The sequence below is a fragment of the Taudactylus pleione genome, unplaced genomic scaffold (genome assembly GCF_031769625.1).
Source record: "Taudactylus pleione unplaced genomic scaffold, aTauple2 ptg000063l, whole genome shotgun sequence".
Lineage (NCBI taxonomy): Eukaryota > Metazoa > Chordata > Amphibia > Anura > Myobatrachidae > Taudactylus > Taudactylus pleione.
The window spans coordinates 4725987-4742714 of NW_028284465.1; the positions used below are offsets into that span (position 1 = coordinate 4725987).

Here is a 16728-nt window from a genome sequence, read left to right on the forward strand (position 1 = left end):
CCCACATTCAGCAATTACGCCAGCAGGAGGCGGCACTGGCAGAAGCCGAGGAGAAGGAGGAGATGGAGATCGCTGAGGGTGAGTATGGGAATTATAGTGAGGTGGCTGCTGGAAATTTATTTGGCAAAGTTTTTATTAGTGTGACATGAAATTGTGGACATATGTAAATTATTTTTTTTAGAAAAATGAAATAATGAAGGCGTAATTCATGATGCATTGCATGAGGCATGTTGTATCAATGATTCATTCCTTGTATTCTGTGCCTCTGTCTAAATCTTCATCTTCATGTGTTACAGCTATGAAAGTTGCATTAGAAATATATATATATATTTATCTGTAAAAGAGTAATCACGAGATGAGCTCAACTTAACAACATTAAAATATAACGTAACCGTTTAAAGCAAAAGTGGATGAGGAGGAGTCAGGATGAGGAGGAGTCAGAGAATGGGGAGGAGTCAGAACTAGGAGAAGTCAGTGGATGGGGAGTCAGAGGATGAGGAAGAGTCAGTGGTTGGGAGGAATCAGTAGAGAGAATGAGTCAGGATGGGAGGAGTCAGTGGAGGGGGAGATGTCAGTGGAGGGAGAGGGGTCAAAGGATGAGGTGGAGTCAGTGGAGGGAGAGAGTCAGAGGATGAGGAGGAGTCAGTGGAGGGAGAGGGTCAGATGATGAGGAGGAGTCAGTGGAGGGAGAGGGTCAGATGATGAGGAGGAGTCAGTGGAGGGAGAGGGGTCAGAGGATGAGGAGGAGTCAGTGGAGGGAGAAGGGTCAGAGGATGAGGAGAAGTCAATGGAGGGAGCGGGTCAGAGGATGAGGAGAAGTCAATGGAGGGAGCGGGTCAGAGGATGTGGAGGAGTCAGTGGAGGGAGACGGGTCAGAGGATGAGGAGGAGTCAGTGGAGGGAGAGGGGTCAGAGGATGAGGAGGAGTCAGTGGAGGGAGAAGGGTCAGAGGATGAGGAGGAGTCAGTGGAGGGAGAGGGGTCAGAGGATGAGAAGGAGTCAGTGGAGGGAGAAGGGTCAGAGGATGAGGAGGAGTCAGTCGAGGGAGAGGGTCAGAGGATGAGGAGGAGTCAGTGGAGGGAGAAGGGTCAGAGGATGAGGATGAGCCAGTGTATAAGGAGGAGTCAGGATGATGAGGAGTCAGAGAATGGGGAGGAGTTAGAACTAGGAGAAGTCAGTGGATGGGGGAGTCAGAGGATGAGGAAGAGTCAGTGGTTGGGAGGAATCAGTAGAGAGAATGAGTCAGGATGGGAGGAGTCAGTGGAGGGGGAGATGTCAGTGGAGGGAGAGGGGTCAGAGGATGAGGTGGAGTCAGTGGAGGGAGAGGGTCAGAGGATGAGGAGGAGTCAGTGGAGGGAGAGGGTCAGAGGATGAGGAGGAGTCAGTGGAGGGAGAGGGTAAGAGGATGAGGAGGAGTCAGTGGAGGGAGAGGGGTCAGAGGATGAGGAGGAGTCAGTGGAGGGAGAGGGGTCAGAGGATGAGGAGGAGTCAGTGGAGGGAGAGGGGTCAGAGGATGAGGAGGAGTCAGTGGAGGGAGAGGGGTCAGAGGATGAGGAGGAGTCAGTGGAGGGAGAGGGGTCAGAGGATGAAGAGGAGTCAGTGTATAAGGAGGAGTCAGGATAGTGAGGAGTCAGTGGAGGGGGAGGGGTCAGAGGATGAGGAGGAGTCAGTGGAGGGAGAGGGGTCAGAGGATGAGGAGGAGTCAGTGGAGGGAGAGGGGTCAGAGGATGGGAGGAGTCAGTGGAGGGAGAGGGGTCAGAGGATGAGGAGGAGTCAGTGGAGGGAGAGGGGTCAGAGGATGAGGAGGAGTCAGTGGAGGGAGAGGGGTCAGAGGATGAAGAGGAGTCAGTGTATAAGGAGGAGTCAGGATAGTGAGGAGTCAGAGGAGGGGGAGGGGTCAGTGGATGAAGAAGCAGATTAAAAGTCATGAAACATATATTTGTGGGCAGGAGCAACATTTATGAGAATGCAAGCAGTTTATACACTAACCCCTGAGGCATCTTGCGCCTTATGCCACAATATTCTCTCTAGCTCTTATCGAATGGAAAGACTGAATTAAAATGCATTCTGCTCCAGCCAATAAAATAGCTGTAACTATGTGTGGGTTACAGCCGCCCTGCAGATAGTATTTCAGGTCATAGTTTTATCTTAATCATTTAAGGCTACAGCATCTTCTGAAGCCAGTTTATCTCTCGGAGCAATGCAGAACAGCTACATCTAGTACATAAGTCTATGTGATATAAAGTATGTGTATATATTGTACTGTATATAATAGTATAGAATAATATCGGTAAGTATGGTCGCCTCCACGATACATGTATTATTTCTGTGTGAGGCTTGGTGACCTTTCATCAGACCTGGTAACCATGAAAGAGGAAATATACATGAGCGTGGAAGCGGATAGCTGGGATGGGAGGCCCTAGACCTGCCCTCCAAACTATCTGCCAACTTTCATGCACATTGTGGTTCAGTGCCTGCTGTTGGTTCCTTTCACCTCCATTCCACCCACTTTGTATGATGACTCAGAGATCAAAATTGATGAATCTCCCATGAAAGGCTCAAAGGGGCAGGTGAAGAACAAGGACAAAGTGAAGGCTCCTAAGGAGGACAAGAAGAAGAAGCTGCAGGCGGAGCTCGCTGAGAAGAAGAACAAGCAGAAAATCGATGAGTTAAAGGTAGGCTGAAAATGGGGGGAGGAGCCAGTGTTATATCCAATAGAACCAGTGACAGATTAGCAATAGGGCAGTCACACACGGGCCACCACATGCAGAAGGGGCCCCAACACTTAGCTACTTTACCAGCGTGGAAATTGTCTGTAGGGGCAACATTGTCAGTGCTGGAGTAACCAAGATGCAGGGGCAAGAAGGTGGAACAAGAAGCTTCCGGGTGACACCAGTGGTATGTGTAACAGGTGCTCTTTCTAAGTTCCTTCTGTACCTTGCAGAGTAGCAGCGGAGATGCATAATGTGGGCTGGGGGCACTATTGCATAATGTGGACTGGATGCACTATGGCATAATGAGTGTTCATGGCACTATGGCATAATGTGGACTGGATGCACTGTGGCATAATGAGTGTTCATGGCACTATGGCATAATGTGGACTGGATGCACTGTGGCATAATGAGTGTTAATGGCGCTGTGGCATAATGTGGACTGTATGCACTGTGGCATAATGAGTGTTCATGGCACTATGGCATAATGTGGACTGGATGCACTGTGGCATAATGAGTGTGAATGGCGCTGTGGCATAATGTGGACTGTATGCACTGTGGCATAATGAGTGTTCATGGCACTATGGCATAATGTGAACTGGATGCAGTGTGGCATAATGAGTGTTCATGGCGCTATGGCATAATGTGAACTGGATGCACTGTGGCATAATGAGTGTTCATGACAAAATGGCATAATGTGGACTGGATGCACTGTGGCATAATGAGTGTTAGTGGCACTATGGCATAATGTGAACTGGATGCACTGTGGCATAATGAGTGTTCATGGCACTATGGCATAATGTGGACTGGATGCACTGTGGCATAATGGGTGTTAATGGCACTGTGGCATAATGTGAACTGGATGCAGTGTGGCATAATGAGTGTTCATGGCATTATGGCAAAATGTAAACTGGATGCACTGTGGCATAATGTGAACTGGGGGCTCTACACACATTTGCAGCGATGGAAGAATTTAAACATTATACTTTTTAATAACATCACCAGTATATAATTTGTCCAATTTTATGCTTGTCCTTCCCCCCCAAAGTTCTGTACCCTGGGGCTCCCCGCAAACCTCCATCAGGCCCTTGAGAGAACCATTAGCACACTTCTAGAGTGTCTGCTGTAACTTCCTGCATTTGAGCAACACTTTTCCAACTTGAGTCTCTAATAATATAGTAATACTAAGGTGCCAATGTGTCATTTATCAGGCACACTTTAGTCGCGGGAAGTGATGTCATTCTGTAACGTGGTATTACACCCTGTTGTCGTTAGGAGTGATAGAATAAAGAGATCATAAACGTTGCAAAGCAATGACAGTCACACAAATAAACAATAACAATATAAAACAATGAAAATAAGAGACACAGAAATATGTGCCCCCCCTGAGCAATTGTCCTTCTGCTGATTGCCACACACCCTGTAACCGGGACTGTCTGAAAAAAAGCAGCAATAAGCATATGTTCACCTCTAAAATATTTCCAGCCAGTGACGTCACCAAAAGTCACTTTGCCGATATTTAGAAACAAAACCCAATTGCATATAGGGATAACCAAACAACATATATAGAATAGGTTGATATGATAATGGTCTGTCACTGCAAAAAAAAAGCCAAAAAATTAAATGAAATAAAAACCAAGGATATACAAAATAAAATAAATAATGAAAATCAAATCAAAATAAAAACTAAAAATGAATATAAAAATTATCAGAAACTAAAGGCAGTATTAAAGATATTTAGGTTCAGTAGTGGTTCCAGCGCAGATGTGTAACGTGCAATAACATAGCGCTCGCTGTGTCAAGCCATGAGATAACAGAAAGTGATTGCAGTCATATCCCAGCTTGAGTCCAGATGGCTAAATCAGATTGACCGAGGTACTACTTAAGTCACCTGTGCTCAAGCATGGCTATCCTGAAAACGTGGAGTGTAAGGCAGAGTTTGTGAATCACTGATATACAGCTTGAATGTATAATTACTCACAATGTAAGCTGAAGCCATGTCCTGTACAATTCAGCAGGTGCAGGTACCAGTTCTAGTGATGTAAATATGGATCCTTTGCCTTCATACTGCACTGAAACAGGTCTTTAAGATATCAGTATATCAGCGTCACCAACGCGTTTCACTATGCTCTGACCGTTTCCTCAGGGGAATATAGCTTTTTTTTTTAATCATGTTTTATGAAAAGCTTTTTCCTGTTAACCTAAATCTCCCTTCTACCCCATATTCACAACTCTAGGTGTTCAACAAGGAACTGGAGACAGAGTTTGATAACTTTGAAGACTGGCTGCACACATTTAACTTACTACGTGGGAAGATCGGCGATGACGACGACACTATGAGCGAGGAGGAGAGGATAGTGGGCAGGTTTAAAGTGAGTAGTGAGTGTCCCTGTTTGGCCTCTGGGTCTCTAAATCTCGGTGCAGACAGGGAAATTATATTATGTTCACATTAAGAGTGTAATTGCTGGCCAGAAACTCTGCAGCCTTGAAGCATTGCAGCTGTGATGCACACAATAAGTGTCAGCCAACACAGTTCCTGATATCAGCAATCTATTCTGCTGGTGCATAGACCTGCCAGGCGACGCGTTTCCAAGTCTCAGTCCCACACTACGACACAATGTATCATCCCTTCTATTGTTTGGAAATTCTTTTTATCACTGTATTTTGTGGGAAACAGCACTAGTCATGAGAAAGCAGGTTATGCATTACTTAGGCATCTGAGGTACGAGGAACAGTGTGGGTGCAGAATTCGTCCTTGGCGCTGCCCACCCCAATTTGCATAGGTGAAAAAGCATGGGTCATAGAGCAAGGTGGGATTTGCAGGGGGGCACAAGTGTGCACTGATGGACGAGAAGAGCCGGGCTGAACGGGAACGATTCTTCCTCAGTACAAAGTAGTTGCACCTCTGTTTCCTGACAGGTGTAAGAACGGAAATTTCACTTTGCCGAGTGAGGTTATTGAAATGACATAAATGGGCAACATGTATCATCATCGGAGCGAGTTTCGGGGGGGGGGTACTGATTATCTGTCCCCCCTGCTGCAGATCATATCTTGCAGAGATCAGACAAATAGTGCTTGGAGGGGAACTAAGGACCTGATTCAGACCCACTCGCTAGATGCGTTCGCTCGCATGATGCGTATGCAAATTTAGCAAGGCAGGCGATCGCATGGAAGGCATTAGCGCACCCACTATATCTTGGCGTGTGATCGCATTGTGTATGCAGACGCCCACCAGCCTGTCTTAAGATGCCCACTTGCGCACGTCATCTCCAGGATGTGTAGGTAACCATCGGTACCATTGAGCACCATCGGATGCGATCACAGCACTTGTGGTTGACCATACCCTGCCGCAAGCACTGCGAGCGCTTCAGTGTAAATTACAGCCAGGTGACGTGTACTATGATCCTGCCTTTTAATTATACACGCCTCTGAAACGGTGTTGAGACGCTCAGGCACGCCTGCGTTCGCACCTCCGCTCCCCCGTTTATAGTGGCCAGCCCCTGTCACCCCCCACAAACGGCTTCTCCTGTCACTCACTCTGCTGGGCAGTCTATGCGCAGCGAGCGAACACTTCCCGATCTCTCGCACTGGTTCACGCACGCGCACTACGCTGTGTACGCATGCGCACTAAGCGAGCCATTGGCAGCTACGAGCGATCGCATCTTAGCGAGCGGGTCTGAATCAGGTCATAAGTTTCCCTACTCGCACTTTGATCCCTGGCACATGCGCTCCAGAATGCCATTTGCACAGCATTCTGGGGGTGATTCCGGCAGTGATGTCAGCAGTTACAGAACACCGCATCACTGTAAGAGGTCCGGGGAGTCAGAGGAGATCTGTTCTGCACTTGAGCAGAATAGATTTTCCTCTTCTGAAGCCAGGAGACACAGTGGGCAGGGCAGTCTGATGTGATACGACCTTGCCAGCCGCAGTACTTCTGGCTGTGGTCACATCACATGCGACGTGGCCAGGTAAGTGGTTAGTAAGACGCATTTTCTGCTTTTTCCAGTTGCACTTTGGTGGAGAAGCGTGGTTCTAGGTGGACGGTGCCTGGTGGGAAAATATAGCTTTGAATATGAAAATCTCATAATTATTTTAGAACATTATTGAAGTTTAAATGAGCCGTATTTTAGGAGAAAATGTGCAACATAATGTAATGAGAGGGTGGCGTTATAGTAGTTTAATGTTGGAGGTGAAGGTTGGAGGATGGACTTTGATGTGATGTGAAACAAGTTCTGCTGTTAGTAACCAGAGATCCGGGATGTTTCTCCCCCCAGGGTTCCATGTGTGTGTACAAAGTTCCATTACCTGACGATGTTACCAAAGAAGCTGGATATGACCCCAATTTTGGCATGTTCCAAGGCATACCCAATAATGACCCAATTAACGTGCTGGTGCGGGTGTATGTAGTGAGGGTAAGTGTCTGTAGGTGCAATGAGACCAGTGTTTCAGTCACATGACTTAGCTAGTGTGTAAAGCACAGCCTGACCCAAATGTCATTTAGGGTGGAGTTGAACAGGCTGAGTTAAAATAACCAGACTGGGCTTATAATGTACACTAGTATGCATAATATAATAGCCGTCACCACAAACACTCTGTGATAGTATATTTTTGTTGTAACGTTTTTTTTTGTAGTGTTCTGTATTTCTGTTGCATGTGATTATACTGTAACCAGGATTAGTCAATGGCTAAAATGACACTGTGTGTTGTATGTTGGTTAATGGCTATATCCAGACCATTCATTTTATAACTAATATATATGAGGTGTCTCTCTATAATATATATAGCCAAAACAGACTGTGATTAATCTCTAATGCTTCAGTATTCCACTTAAATTGTGCCTGGCATCTGTTCTGTACAGTTCATGGTGGGTGACACCATTTTGTGACTGGTCCAGCATTCATGGCAAGACCACAAAATGGCTGATTCCTCTATGATTTGTGTTGGTGGCAACCCATTTTCTTCAAGATTTCCTTTTCTTTTAGGCGACAGATCTACATCCAGCTGATATCAACGGTAAAGCAGATCCGTATGTTGTTATCAAACTGGGCAAAACGGAAATCAAAGACAAAGAGAATTACATTTCCAAGCAGTTGAACCCTGTCTTTGGAAAGTGAGTCTGATAAATCCATCTTGTTTTCCATGTTCTACGCCATCCATATCTATCCTCAAGTTGTATATAATCACCGACCTTATTCTCAGGTAGCCCTACAGTATGCCTCAGCCCCAGGGTGTACTGTAGTAACTTTCCATCCTGAGCCAGTATAATCACCGGCCATGTCCTCAGGTAGCCCTATAGTATGCCTCAGCTCCAGGGTCTACTGTAGCGACTTTCCATCCTGAGCCAGTATAATCACTGGCCATATCCTCAGGTAGCCCTATAGTATGCCTCAGCCCCAGGGTGTACTGTAGCGACTTTCTATCCTCAGCCTGTATACTCACTGGCCATATCGATCCTCAGGTAGCCCTATAGTATGCCTCAGCCCCAGGGTGTACTGTAGTAACTTTCCATCCTGAGCCTGTATACTCACCATCCATATCCTCAGGTAGCCCTACAGTATGCCTCAGCCCCAGGGTGTACTGTAGTAACTTTCCATCCTGAGCCAGTATAATCACCGGCCATATCCTCAGGTAGCCCTATAGTATGCCTCAGCCCCAGGGTGTACTGTAACGACTTTCTATCCTCAGCCTGTATACTCACCGGCCATATCGATCCTCAGGTAGCCCTATAGTATGCCTCAGCCCCAGGGTGTACTGTAGTAACTTTCCATCCTGAGCCTGTATACTCACCATCCATATCCTCAGGTAGCCCTACAGTATGCCTCAGCCCCAGGGTGTACTGTAGCGACTTTCCATCCTGAGCCTGTATACTCACCGGCCATATCTATCCTCAGGTAGCCCTACAGTATGCGTCAGCCCCAGGGTGTACTGTATCGACTTTCCATCCTGAGTTGTATACTCACCGGCCATATCTATCCTCAGGCAGCTCTACGGTATACCTAAGCCCCAGGGTGTACTTTATCAACTTTCCATCTTGAGCCTGTATACTCACTGGCCATATCTTTCCTCAGGTAGCCCTATAGTATGCCTCAGCCCCAGGGTGTACTGTATCGACTTTCCATCCTGAACCTGTATACTCACCGGCCATATCTATCCTCAGGTAGCCCTACAGTATGCCTCAGCCCCAGGGTGTGCTGTAGTAACTTTCCATCCTGAGCCTGTATACTCACCGGCCATATCTATCCTCAGGTAGCCCTACAGTATGCGTCAGCCCCAGGATGTACTGTAGCGACTTTCCATCCTGAGTTGTATACTCACCGGCCATATCTATCCTCAGGTAGTTCTACAGTATGCCTAAGCCCCAGGGTGTACTGTATCGACTTTCCATCCTGAACCTGTATACTCACTGGCCATATCTTTCCTCAGGTATCTCTACGGTATGCCTAAGCCCCAGGGTGTACTGTATCAACTTTCCATCTTGAGCCTGTATACTCACTGGCCATATCTTTCCTCAGGTAGCCCTATAGTATGCCTCAGCCCCAGGGTGTACTGTATCGACTTTCCATCCTGAACCTGTATACTCACCGGCCATATCTATCCTCAGGTAGCCCTACAGTATGCCTCAGCCCCAGGATGTACTGTAGTGACTTTCCATCCTGAGTTGTATACTCACCGGCCATATCTATCCTCAGGTAGCTCTACGGTATGCCTAAGCCCCAGGGTGTACTGTATCGACTTTCCATCCTGAACCTGTATACTCACTGGCCATATCTTTCCTCAGGTATCTCTACGGTATGCCTAAGCCCCAGGGTGTACTGTATCAACTTTCCATCTTGAGCCTGTATACTCACTGGCCATATCTTTCCTCAGGTAGCCCTATAGTATGCCTCAGCCCCAGGGTGTACTGTATCGACTTTCCATCCTGAACCTGTATACTCACCGGCCATATCTATCCTCAGGTAGCCCTACAGTATGCCTCAGCCCCAGGATGTACTGTAGTGACTTTCCATCCTGAGCCTGTATACTCACCGGCCATATCTATCCTCAGGTAGCCCTACAGTATGCGTCAGCCCCAGGATGTACTGTAGCGACTTTCCATCCTGAGTTGTATACTCACCAGCCATATCTATCCTCAGGTAGCTCTACGGTATGCCTAAGCCCCAGGGAGTACTGTATCGACTTTCCATCCTGAACCTGTATACTCACTGGCCATATCTTTCCTCAGGTAGCTCTACGGTATGCCTAAGCCCCAGGGTGTACTGTATCAACTTTCCATCTTGAGCCTGTATATTCACTGGCCATATCTTTCCTCAGGTAGCCCTATAGTATGCCTCAGCCCCAGGGTGCACTGTATCGACTTTCCATCCTGAACCTGTATACTCACCGGCCATATCTATCCTCAGGTAGCCCTACAGTATGCCTCAGCCCCAGGGTGTGCTGTAGTAACTTTCCAACCTGACCCTGTATACTCACCGACCATATTGTAGTGATGCTTTGTCACATCCCTGCGCCATTATAAACCTCACCTCCATCTTTCCACCAGATCATTTGACATCGAGGCCACTTTCCCGATGGAGTCCATGCTGACCGTGGCAGTGTACGACTGGGACCTGGTAGGAACCGATGACTTGATTGGAGAAACCAAGATCGATCTGGAAAACCATTATTACAGCAAGCACAGGGCCACGTGTGGGATATCACAGACATATGCCATGTATGTATGACAGGACGCATCACCGCCACGTAATATCATCATCACAACTGCGCGGGATTACATATGGCCTTGATTATGTTTATAAAGTAACAAAATACAAATATAACCTTTATATTACCACATTTTGTTTATTCGCTATTAATGTGAACAGGTTTATTTTTCAACATAAAGTCTTCATGCCTAAAGATTGCTTAGATACAATTATATACATTACATAACATATGTGTTTCAGCAGGTTGCATCTACTTGAGGAGAGGGACTACTCTGAGCAAGCCCAGAGTGAGTGGTAGCTTTGAAAACAAGCACAGTCTAGGCTTGTGGGGATGGGATAGTGGTGTCACAGCAGCTCAACTGACTGTAGTCTTCACTTGTTGACCCATGTCAGGATCTGCTAGGACTATTGACTAACACGTTGGCGGGGTATAGCTTACGTTTTCATATACCTGCAATGGAATACCTGAGAAATGACTAATTTCAGACTCGCCTCACTAGCTATAGAGCTGTATGAGGACAGTATAGCCCGATTCCACATTGCATACAAGACTGAACGAGGCAACAACTAGCAAGTTTTAGCAAATCGCGAAAAGCACCATAGTGCCGGACGCATCTAGAGCTTTTCTCTCTGTGTGTGAGATGGTCTTTCCTGAAGGGCAACTGGTCGTACTCACGGAAGAGTTCCATCTTGTGGCAGGCCCAGTGCCATGTAGATAGAGCTACGCCCAATTCTGAGTCATGTGTGCGGTGAGCGGACGCCATTTTCAGTCATATCTCTTGCACCTATCATAGGGTAGGTGTGTGGATAATAGAGATGGAGGCTGCTTTAGTAAATGTCGGGCTGTGGGCAATGTACAGAGATGCTACACCGAATACGGGGGGATACTCACATTAAACTTCTGTTCGCGCACAGCGATTAGAATTTTGGTAGCGTTGCGTGCAGCTCAGGTCCTAAGTATGGCTATTGGATTGAAGGCCAATGCGTGATCCACCCATAAGATCTAACTGGTTAGTTTAACCCTTTCTAGAGGATTGGAAAATGTGTAAGCTTTGTGGTCCCATTCTCATGCCATAATTTACGTTTTTATTGTTGCAGATTCTGGGGTATACTAACAATTGATAATTGATTGTAGATTATTTAAAGTATCCCATTAGCCTAAATTAAAAGCAGACTAAGGGACAGATGTACTAAGCTCTGGAAAGTGATACATTTTGAGTGATAAACGAACAACCAATCAGCTCCTAACTGTCATTTCTTCTTCAGGGTCCATAGGGCTCCACAGGGAGACATTGGGGTGTAGGTGGCACCAACAACAAAGCTTTTCAATCCCAGGATGCTCCGGTCCTTCCCCCTAAACCCCGCCCATAGTCTGAGGGCACTTCAGTTTTGTTGGTGTGCAGCAGGAGCTGGACCACCATTATAACAGAGGGCTGCATTAAGCAGCCCAAGCTTTTATTTTATGAATTATTTTCTTTTTTTCTTTTACTATAACGGGCGCGCAGCACCAGTCTATCCTCCGGACGTCTGTGCTGCCGCCCCATCACTTCTCCATGGCACTGTGACACCAAGCCTGTGCTAGGTACTCCTGGCGGGACTCCGAGGGGGACTAGCTAGCAGGCTCCCCGGACCCCAGACTGCAGCCCGGAATCCAGGGGACTGGTAAGGCGGAACCCCGTTCGCGGGGTCCCACATCTTGGTGCAGTCTTGTTTCCGGTCTCAGGAGACAGACCGGAGGTGCTGATGTGGACACTGGTTCGCTCACAACTCCAATAGACTGGCGCAGAGGCATATTCTAAAGGCCAGGGGACCCGGTGGTTAACGTCAGCCAGGGGATAAGGCGCTCTCCCTGCAGCCCCTCCCCCAGCTCATGGCACCTTTCCACTGCGGTCTTGGTGTTCCCTGAGCTTCTCCTCCATCACCCTCCGCCCCCGTAGAGATGCGCGGAAGCCATTTTATGCAATCAGGTCTCCAGGATCGCTGAGTCCAGTCTCCCTGTATACCTCTCCCATGGGCCAGGTTATACAGCGCTATCAGCCACTGCGGTCTGTGTAGTTGACGTTAGTGCCCTTTGCAGACATGCGATGTTTTTTTCTGCGTTTGTATGTGATTTGTGCTGGCGCTAAGCGATATATTCTATACTGTCAGCTTATACCTTTCCCTTTATTCTACTATTCCCTGACATACTAAGGTATAGGGGGTTCATTGTACCTCACATCTCCTATATATTTTTGAAGGCTATCACATACTATATAGCGCGGTTGCACACTACATTGTACCATATTACACATACTGCAGGGTGTGTTCACTGCACTGTATCATACTGTGTATTCTATTATTCTTGTGACTGTGGCCCTCATTCAGACCCACTCGCGAGCGGCTGTCCGCTCGCAAGTGGGTCGATGGTCTGCACTGCGCATGCGCACGACGGAGGGAGCTCCGTCATGCGCGAGACGCGACGAGCGAAGGACTTTCCTTCGCTCGTAGTGTCTGATCAAAGGGGGCGTGCTGTCTATGTTGATTGACAGCACGCCCCCTTTGGTGGGCGTGCCGGGGGCGTGCCTGCCAGACGGAGGCGTTCCCAAGGGAACGCCTACCGTCAGAAGCCGTCCCACAGACATCACTAGTGTTGTCAGTGGGAGTGATTTTGGCTCTGATAGAGCCAAAATCACTCCTGGCCTTGCAGTTGAGAAACTCAACCGCAGGCTTCTGCTCGCAGTGGCGATGGTCAAGACTATCGCGACCATCATCCTGCACGCTCGTATATGCTGTGGGTGGTGACCCACAGCTATACGAGCGTCCAGGAGGACGCTCCATATTTATGGAGGTGGGCCCTGATTCAGAGCGAGCGCTCTGGTCAGAGCATCCGGCTCTGAATCAGGGCCTATGTCTAGCAGAGGAAAGAATAACAAGCAGCCTGATGCTGCTGCTCCTACTCTGTTGTCCTGTAAGTCCTGCTCAGCGGGCTTAGCCACAGAGGACCTCATCCAAGATGGTCTCTGTAGTAATTGTTACACAGCCTCAGGCCCATCAGCCCCGGTGTCTCTCCCTCAAGACCCACGCTAGGCTGCCTCTTCACGGGTGCTGGCAAAATGTGCGGACCACATAGCAGTCCCTGTGGTAGCTCCCCCTGTGGGATGGCCACAGCAGGTACTCCCTGCAAATCCTGTGCCTCCCCCATGGGTAGACGTACTGTCTACCTCAGTACAGAGTTTGGCTAATACCTCTACGGTTTTCAGCAAATTCTGCAAAAGGTAAAAGGAAAAACCTTTACCTACTAAACGTGCTCTGTTATCTTCCCAGTCCACCCAGTTATCTGATTCTGATATATCATCTGGGGAGGCAGAAGACGCAGACCTCTGTCACTCTGACTCCATCTCAGGAGAAGAAGAGCCCCCCCTCTACACTAAATATACCTGCTCTTGTGAGAGCTGTAAAATCTATTTTACAAATAGAGGAGGATGAACCTGCTCCTAAGAAAAAGAGTGCACTTTTTAAACGACACGGGTAGTTTTACCAGAGTTCCCTCACTCAAACCAGCTCTCTGATCACATGAGTGAAGCATGGAATATGACCGGTAAAAGGTTTCAAATTCCAAAACGGTTCAGTTCCTTTTACCCTCTTCGTGCTACTGATTGCACTAAATGGAAAATTCCCCCGGCAGTGGATTCTCATGTAGCACGTCTTGTTAAAAATGCCACCTTACCCAGTCATACTGCAACCTCCTTGAAGGAGACTACAGATAGAGGTATAGAACTTGTCATAAATCCATTTACTCTCTTTCAGGAGCTATTACTCGTCCTGCTAGGGCTATGGCCTGGATGGCAAAAACCATTGAGAGTTGGGCAGAGGCCCCTAGAAGAGACATTTCCCCCTGATACTTCAGGGGAACTGCTGTCCTACATATCTCACATTAGAGATGCTGCCTCCTACTTGGGTGAAGCAGCTATGTATACGGCTCTTCTGGCCCCCAGGATATCTGCCACTTTGGTAGTGGCCCGCTGTATTGTTTGGCTACGTTCCTGGAAAGCAGATTCAGACTCAAAACGGATTCTGGAGTCTCTGCCTTATTCTGGAGACATCCTATTTGGTCCAGAACTAGATAAAATTGTGACTACTTTGGCAGCTTCCAAGATGGCGTTCCTGTCCTCTGCATACAATACAAAGCCTCAGACGCCATCCTTTCGTTCCTTTCGCCCTCAAGGCAAATCCAAGGGTCAGTCCTATCCACGGCAGTAGACATCAACCAAGGCCTCCAAGCCTAGGGCCAAACAAGCCTGGGCTACTAGACATCCACCTGCCACGTCTGAGGACAAGCCTACCTACAGCCTGACGGGGCAGGCCTATCCCTGGGGGCTCCCAGAGTGGGAGGCCAAATTCTTCAATTCACCCAGATTTGCCATCAAACCACATCAGATGCCTGGGTAAGAGAAGTGGTCTTCCACGGATACGCCCTCTCCTTTCTGAGGCGACCCCCTCAGCAGTTCTTTTGCACAGGATCTCCATCGGACCCAACCAAGGCCCTGCTGCTCCAGGGACCCCTCCTCACAACGGGGCAAGGGCTATTATTCTACTCTTTTTTAGTTCAGAAGCCCAATGGGTCTCATCGGGCAATCCTCAACCTCAAGTCTCTGAACAAGTTTAACAGTTCGTATGGAAACCCTTCGTTCTATTATCCTAGCTTTGGAGCCTGGAGATTTTATGGTATCCCTAGACATTCGGGATGCTTATCTACATGTACCTATAGTGCCTTCTCATCAACAATATCTCCGGTTTGCTACACTGCAGCAAAATTACCAATTTCAGGCTCTGCCGTTCGACCTTTCAACGGCCCCCCGGGTCTTTACCAAGATCATGGCCTGGTGGCTACAGACTCCCATTTGAACAAGGGTCGTCCCTTTTGGATACCGGACTGGGCTCTCCACACCACAGACGCAAGCCTCTGAGGGTGGGGCGCAGTAACCGGCCAGCACTCCTTCCAGGGCCGATGGTCCCCAGTCGAAGAAGTGTTGCCAATCAACATCCTGGACCTTCGAGCCATCTACAGAGCTCTCACTCTGGCTCTGAAAAACAGCCCAGTACAAGTACAGTCCAACAACGCCAATGGCTGTGGCCTACCTCAATCACCGAGGGGGCACTCGAAGTCAGTCAGCAATGATAGAAGTGTCCCGTATTGTCACATGTGCCGAATGTAATCTCCCAGCCATCTCTGTAGTGTTCATCCCGGGGATTCTCAATTGGGAAGCTGATTTCCTCAGCCGTCACGACATGCATGCAGGAGAATGGTCTCTACATCCAGAAGTCCTTCAGATTCTGGTGGACAAATGGGGTTTTCCAGAAGTGGATCTCATGGCCTCAAGACACAACAACAAACTTCCAACAAATGGAGCCAGAACAAAGTTTCCCGACGCGGCCTTCATAGACGCCTTGCCGGTGAAATGGAACTTCCATTTGGCATATCTCTTCCTTCCAATATGAGGGGGGCACAGTCCTGTTAATGGCTTCGGCTTGGCCCAGATGTCATTGGTACTCCAATCTACAAAGGCTCTCCATAGACGTTCCTATTCAACCTCCTCTACGAGTAGACCTGTTGCCTCAGGGTCCATGTCTACATCCGAATCTAACCCATCTGTCTTTAACAGCTTGGCTCTTGAGACATCCCTCCTAACGGCTAAGGGTTTTTCCAGCTCTGTGGTCCAGACCATGCTCAGAGCACGTAAACCGGCCTCAGCCAGGATTTACCACAGAATATGGCATACATATTTCCAATGGTGTGCTCCACGAAACTATGACCCTCAAGTCTTTAAAGTTTCTGAAATTCTTGCCTTTCTCCGCCTAGCATCTCTCAATGTGCAGGTCTCTGCTTTGTCTATCTGGTTTCAGCACAGGATTGCTCCTATACCAGATGTTCACACCTTCATGCAAGGTGTTCTATAGATACAACCTCCCTTTGTCCCTCCTGTGGCTGCATGGGATTTGTCAGTGGTGCTCCAAGCACATCGGGAACCTCCATTCGAACTCCTGGAATCAGTGGATGTCAAATGGCTCACATGCGAAGACTCTGTTTCTTCTGGTTATAGCATCTGCCCGTAGGGTATTGGATTTAAGGGCGCTTTCAAGTCACTCCCCTTTTTTGATATTTCATCAGGACAGGGCTGTTTTTCGAGCACGCCTAGGTTTCTTTCCCAAGGTTGTTTCTCGCTTCCACCTGAAAGAGGAAATTGTGGTTCTTCTCCTGGTCACTTGTTTCCTTCTCTGTGTGAGAGTGTGATTCCTCAGTGTACCAGTCTTGCTTCTCTCCTATCCTGCTCCTGC

General features: G+C 48.0%; 1 protein-coding gene across 11 annotated transcripts in view; it reads left to right on the forward strand.

Moving 5' to 3' along the window:
• OTOF (otoferlin) overlaps window positions 1-16728 on the forward strand; it is a 377128-nt gene that overhangs the window by 328262 nt on the left and 32138 nt on the right. For 6 of the 11 annotated variants that reach the window (XM_088465708.1, XM_088465710.1, XM_088465714.1 and 3 more), the window contains 6 exons: window positions 12-78; window positions 2526-2674; window positions 4948-5082; window positions 6985-7122; window positions 7693-7820; window positions 10251-10421. In XM_088465708.1, the coding sequence (XP_088321834.1) occupies window positions 12-78; window positions 2526-2674; window positions 4948-5082; window positions 6985-7122; window positions 7693-7820; window positions 10251-10421 (788 nt within the window). The remainder of the gene's footprint in view (window positions 1-11; window positions 79-2525; window positions 2675-4947; window positions 5083-6984; window positions 7123-7692; window positions 7821-10250; window positions 10422-16728) is intronic. The other 5 variants (XM_088465713.1, XM_088465716.1, XM_088465719.1 and 2 more) reach the window with 1 other exon arrangement.